A 6,710-nucleotide genomic window follows, 5' to 3' on the forward strand; every position below is an offset into this window, starting at 1 on the left:
CTGAAACCAGGCTGTAACCTACTGTAGTCTGTAGCCTACCATAACGTTATTGAACATAACCTGAAACCAGGCTGTAACCTACTGTAGTCTGTAGCCTACCATAACGTTATTGAACATAATCTGAAACCAGGCTGTAACCTACTGTAGTCTGTAGCCTACCATAACGTTATTGAACAGTCTGACTAATATGTATCTCTTACCACTTTCAGCAGCAGTGCCAAACAGGGCACAAAGACCCTGGCTTGGCTGGCTTTGAAGGAAGGACTGCTGGCTGCTCTCTATGAAGTAAGATAATTTATAGTGTACAGCTTTAATTATGATTGCTGTATTTGTAAACTGTCATGACTGATATGTATCTCTTACCACTTTCAGCAGGGCTGAAGTCGCTAGCCTCACCAGAAGCCTGCTCCTGGCTGCTCTCTATAAAAGTTCAAACAATTATTAGGTACAGCAATGACAACTGAATGTTCCCCACAATGCCAATGACAATGTCATTCAATCTATCTTTCAGTAAGCACATGCTGACCTGCAGTTGGAGTCGGCCGGAGGAAATTCAAATTTGGAGCCCCGGGCTCCATGTATGGATCCATGAAATTCATGATCCCCCAGTAAGCCCACTTCCACTTGCGTCCCCCTGTGCTCCCGCTTGGCTTCATCATTTCTTTCATCTTCAGTCTTCGATAGTAGTCAAGGATGGACTTCCACCGATCTTTGCACCTTTGAACTGCATGTGGTTGACAACAAAAGTAGAAATGGTTTGTTTTCTGTCATACACTGCAGTGTATGTTGACAGTATTCTTTATGGAATACGTGTATAGTGGCCACAAATATTTGGTCCAATATTTTATGTCTGTATAATGTATTATCTTTGGTCAGACTTTGACTACATACAGTATAAATTAACTGGTGGTATTTAGGATTCATCATCTGCTGTGATACAGCTTCTGTATTGAAGCTCCTGCCGAGTCACCTGCTTGGTCTCCTGACTCACTGCCCTCCTGGGCCTGGGGGAAGCCACAGGCCTTCTCAGGAGCCCAGTCCCAGCGCCATACATGTAGCATATGGTCATAGAAAGAGCAAGTGGCAAGCAAACAGGACACAGAGTTTCCATCGGCTGCACTATCAAGGGGTGGAATAGTAGCGGAGCTGGAAGTGGTTGATGGGGTCGGCGTTACGGCCTCTGGGATGTAGCGACCCTCGTCGTCTTCCAGTGACGTGTCAAAGCTGGCAGTGGGGGATTCATATTGGATCCTCACGTGTCCTTTGCCACTGGTCTCCACATGGCTTTTCCTCGTCTCCATTGTCTGTGGCGAGTAGAGAGGAGCAGGCCCTTCCAGGGTGACCTGTGACCAGTCGGCTCCATACGCCAGGGAGTTGTGCAGAATGTAGGAGGCAAGGCTGGGACACTCTCCTTCACTTCCCTCTAGTGCCTGCTGGCAGTTGAGGATGTGAAAGTCGTTGTGCATGCAGGCAGCCAACAGCAGGTGTTCATGGGTGGGGTGCCACTTTAGTCTCCACACGCCCCCCCCAAGGGGGTTCTCACTGAGGGGCTGCCTCATGTTCCTGCCATCCCACAGCAGAACCTGCTCGTCATAGCTTCCTGTAGCTAGGATGTGCTCCCGGTGTGGATTACTGTGTATACTACATACACCCATTGTGTGCCTCTTGCTGGTGAAAGTGGGCGTGGCAGGACCGATCCGTAGATCCCAGCCCTTGAGTTTACAGTCATCCCCACCAGAGTAAATCAGCTGAGTGTCCCAGTAGGAAAATGCAGAGATCCAGGCCTCAAAGTCATGGGCCTTCCACTGTGATACAGCTGTCAAACTGGTTTGACCCAGTGAGAGTACATTCACACAGCCTGCAGAGTCACTGCACACCACCCGCACATCACTGCTGTCCCCCCTGCCAGTGGACCAGTCTAGTGAGAGGGCCAGCCTGTCAGCTCCAACTTCCAGGCTGCTCAGAGCCTTTAGACCCCAGTGGCTTTCCTGACTCTCTGTGAGTGTGTACAGCTGGATATGCCCAACTGCAGTGGCCATTCCTAACAATGGCTTCTCTGATACTGGTACATGACACCATTTCAAATCTAGAATAGCTGGTGTGTCCACACGCTGCAGTTCAGTGAGAGGCGGGGTCAGGGAGCTCTCTTGGCGAAATTCAAACAGGTATAAACGACCAATCCGGCTGGGAGTCGCAGACTCTTCTACTGCCCCATCTGGACTCTTCTGGAGTTGATATGTTCCACATGTCAGGATGTTGTGCCACTTTGGAATAGGACACCATTCAACAGTATCAGCACTCAGTTCTGTGTCAAACACCTGCAAACAGCGAGTCCTTGACTTCCAAGACATCGTCACCTTGTTAGCTAATCTATTTGGTAACCATAATCTCACACAGACAGCCCAGTGCAAAAAAACAGAGCTGTCAACATTTAGACACCGCCTTTTAACCATTTATTGTGCAAGGTGACGACACACGCCATATATGGGTCAGTGACGTGACGCCCCAAAAAAAGTGTTTTTTTAAAACCTTTAAATAGGAATAAAAATGATTTACTTTTGTTCTACTCACTCATCTTTATGGAAACATTTTGTTTTTAGATATTTTATTGGAATCAGAATTTATTCATCATTTTGTTGTACTTGTACTTAAAATGTGCCTAAAATAGTCATATGGTGTGACATGACAATTGTTTATAAAATGAAAATGGAGTACACCTTTCCTAAGTTGCTCACTTTATCAAAGTCCTTTATTGTTACGAAGGAACCAGTTGCCTCTCTGACATCATAACCGGGGTGTCAGAGGTGACGTCACTCTGACATACCTCATACCTGACATCTCAACACTATAAATATAGGTGCTATACGCGAGCAAGGATGGATTTAAGATGAGAACTGAGAAGGACTTCATACCAAGATCGAGCCGCCGACCTAAGGACTTTAAGAACAGCTCGCCTCAAGAGAACCATATCCATCCCTTCCGAAACTTCGAAGGTTGGAATCTCTCGGCATTATCCCAGAGCAGACCCCTATACTTAGGCCTCGGTCACATTTATCATAACTAACCTGTGATCCACTATAGGTTTCACTTTTGTGAAAATGTATTAAATCTGTATATTATTTTCGTAATCAACACTCAATGTGAGGCCCATGTTATCGGTCTTTCAATATATTTTGTATTTATTGTGACAAAACTTTCTCTTTCTGATACTATTTGCTATGTAATCCACAAACATTAATGTTATATTTTTGCAATCGATGCAATGTTTTGCAATGGATTCATAAAACTAAATGGAGAGGGAAAGGGCGCGCTCCGTGCGTAATGAAAGCCAGACAGTTCAACAGATCCCTGGCAGTCAATAAGCTTGCATGGTTGGTTATTACTATTATTATACCAGTGTTTACACATGGGAATACAGTGCGTCCGGAAAATATGGATTATTTTCCGTCGCACAAGGGTGTACGCGATGTACAAGACCATGGATGAGAAGCGTGCACAAATAAATCAGGAAACAGTCCTCTATCTCTCTCTCGATGATCATAGGCGAGTAAATCTATGAAAAAAAAGCACCTTACCCCAAAAAAAATTCTCAACAGTTTTTTGTAGTATTAGGTGTCCCTAATAACATACTAAAAGTTTACCAAAGTTTGACCACCCGAAAGGTGTTATTTTCAAGATGGCGTCCAAGATGGCCTAAAAACCATTGAAATAGCCTAACTCCTTCATTATTCATCCTAGACAAGTACTTTTTGTGTCTAACCCTATGTTTTTGGGGTCTAGGAGTCCATTGAACTTGTTCAAATTGCAGAGATACAATTAGATAATTGTGAAATCCAATATTGTGTTTGTGACTCTGTTAAAACCCTCTGAAATAGTCACCAGTTTCAAGTTAACTAAACTAAATATTTAATAAATGTCTGAATATTTATATATTTTTTGGAATAAGGTTTCAAGATATCCTCAAAACACAACAAAACTAATAGTCACAATTTTCAGTAATTCAGAAGGTTGTGGCAGAGAATATTGTCAGTTGATAGTAGGGATGCACCGAAATTGAAATTCTTGGCCGAAACCGAATACCGAATATAGGAAACAGTTGGCCGAATACCGAATATCCGAATATGATTAATATTATACATCTTTTTTCCTACCATTGCTGTCATGGCCGTACCTTAAAGCTACCTGATTTATTTAAAATAAATTATTATGGCAAAACTTAACTTAAATAATAATCACTATTATGGGTCCATAAAACATTAGGTGAATCCCAATTGGGAGTGTAGACACTGAGCAGTGCGTATTTCTGGGTATATGACGTCACAGCGCCGCGCCGCAGTGCATCCCATTTCACAGAGCGCAAAAAGTGTCCTGTTGATACTGCACTGGGCCACGCACTATTTTTCTCGCTTCCAAAGGCCAGTGGGGATGTACCCTCTCGGTGCAGTGTACATCGCCACGGCGCAGCCGTACTGCGCAGGCTCTCGGCATTTCTACCCCTTCCCCACCAGCCCGCAGCAGAGCAGAGGACAGCAACAAGAGGAAAAGAAAGATGTCGGAAGTAAGTTAAATAACTTAATTACTTACTTAGTTATTTTAGCGGAGTATTCAGTTGTTTAAACTTCATACATGGTCAATCAATCACAAAACAGCCCATTCAAAAATATCCCACAACGATGTCGGAGAATCCAGAGAGCCACAGGTCTCGCCCCGGGGGCTGCCAGCAAGGAGATGCACCCGCCACCACCTCTCCCCGGTCGGCACAGGCCGAAGCGATTCCCCCCGTCCCTCCCACGGAACGAAACGATCCACGTGCATGACATGAATCCACTGTGGACACCCACAGCCCACATGCAACTCGCCCCCAACCGTTCCACCCCCCCCAAATGTCAACTAAGTGCACCACAAATAACAGCCACTATATTATTGTTATTATTATTATTACCACGTCGAGTCTATGGTCGAATCTGATTCAACCTGAGTCCCGATTCCTTGCAAAGATAAAAATATCCACCGACGTTGTGCTTAAACTAAACATGCGTTGTGTGTATGTGTGTCTGTCTGTCTGGCTGTGTGTGTAAGACACAAATTGTAATTCAGACGTGCCGTGAATGAAAGTTATTTTGGGGTACACTCAGTCAAATGTTTGAGAACTACTGCTATAGAGGACTAGAAAAGTCCAAAAATAGAAGATATACAAGCTCACAACACGTTGCAGTGCGACATGTTGTGACTTGTGAGCTTGTAGATTGGCTATTTTCAGTCATTTATTAATTCATGTTATTTTAAGGTGAAAGTGATCAAACTAGAAATAGAATACAAGTTTAGAAGCATATTCCAGAAACATGAACAGTCTCAGAAATGCCATGATTTCTTCAGCTGGTCTGCCTAAAACATCATTACATTGAGATTATATTTAGCTTTATTCCATGTATAGTATAATGCACTTAATACTTTAACCTTCTTATGGTTTCATCTGTGTTAAATTATGTATTGTGATAATGTGGTGTATTGACTTCAAGTTCTAATGTTTGACATGGCAACCTGTTGTAAAGTCATCATTGGACCACAACAGAACATAATTATTACCCAAGCACAAAAGCCATCTTTTTTTTTAACAATAAGGGAATTCTGAGTTGTAGCACTACTGCCATACAAATAACCTGTTAAGCCAGTGGTTCTGAAACCTTCATTCTCCACTGCCTTAGGAGTGCATGTGTCCAAAGATGGGTGAGGAGGTGGCCTGCAGCGGCGGGCCTACAGCAGCACCATCACGTGAGACTGCCATGTCTGGAAGTCTCTGGAACGGAGCCGGACTGCTGGCCTACAGCACCACCAGGCCTAGCCGAGGCCATACCAGACCATAGTGGTACAGCTGCACTGGGGTCTGGAGCAGGGTCAGGAACACCAGGGCCCAATGTGCAATGAATGTACTTTTTATGTATTTATTTGTGTTAATTTTCTACTGGAATTACTTGATTTTGACGTTATTTATTACATGATTGAGTCTGAGATACGGTATCCTTGTTCAATGTTCATTCATTTTTATACCGAAGACAAAATAACAATAAATAAATGTTGTATTTACAAAGTTGAATTGAACTATTTACATACTCATACATACAGTCATACAACTAGGGATGCACCGAAAGGGAAATTATTGGCCGAAACTGCAGAGAATACCGAATATAGGAAACAGTTGGCCCCCCGAAAACCGAATATCCGAATATGATTAATATATTATATATCTTTTTTCCTACCATTGCTGTTATGGCCGTACCTTAAAGCTATCTGATTTATGGCAAAATAAATGGGTATGGCAAAACAACTTAAATTAATCACACACAAACACATTAATCATGTTACCAAGATTGCCTTTTTTTCACCTTAGAAATATTGCACGAATCAGAGCCTATTTGTCTTTGGACGATGCAAAAACGCTAATCCACGCCTTTGTTTTTTCTCGGCTTGATTTATACTGCAATGCACTTTTTTCAGGACTGCCTAAGAAAACAACTGACAGATTACAACTTGTCCAAAATGCAGCAGCCAGAGTTTTAACTAGAACTAAGATGAGAGAACATATTACTCCAGTTTTGGCTTCACTGCACTGGCTTCCGGTTGTTTTTAGGATTGATTTTAAAATTATTTTACTTGTGTATAAAGCTCTCAATGGTCTCGCACCTTCCTACCTACATTACTGCCTGCCTAAA

The 6,710-nt window shown here is 43.0% G+C and overlaps 1 protein-coding gene across 1 annotated transcript; it reads right to left on the reverse strand.

The window, feature by feature from the left end:
• Nucleotides 1-923: 923 nt before the first annotated feature.
• On the reverse strand, nt 924-2,358 carry LOC310854327 (diphthine methyltransferase-like; the record flags this gene model as incomplete). Its single annotated transcript, XM_083758924.1, has 1 exon — nt 924-2,358. Exon 1 carries the CDS (start codon nt 2,349-2,351, stop codon nt 924-926), a length of 1,428 nt encoding a protein of 475 aa, XP_083615050.1. The 5' UTR covers nt 2,352-2,358.
• Between the last annotated feature and the right edge of the window lie 4,352 nt (nt 2,359-6,710).

The sequence above is a fragment of the Protomyctophum parallelum genome (genome assembly GCF_964188405.1).
Source record: "Protomyctophum parallelum genome assembly, chromosome: 23".
Lineage (NCBI taxonomy): Eukaryota > Metazoa > Chordata > Actinopteri > Myctophiformes > Myctophidae > Protomyctophum > Protomyctophum parallelum.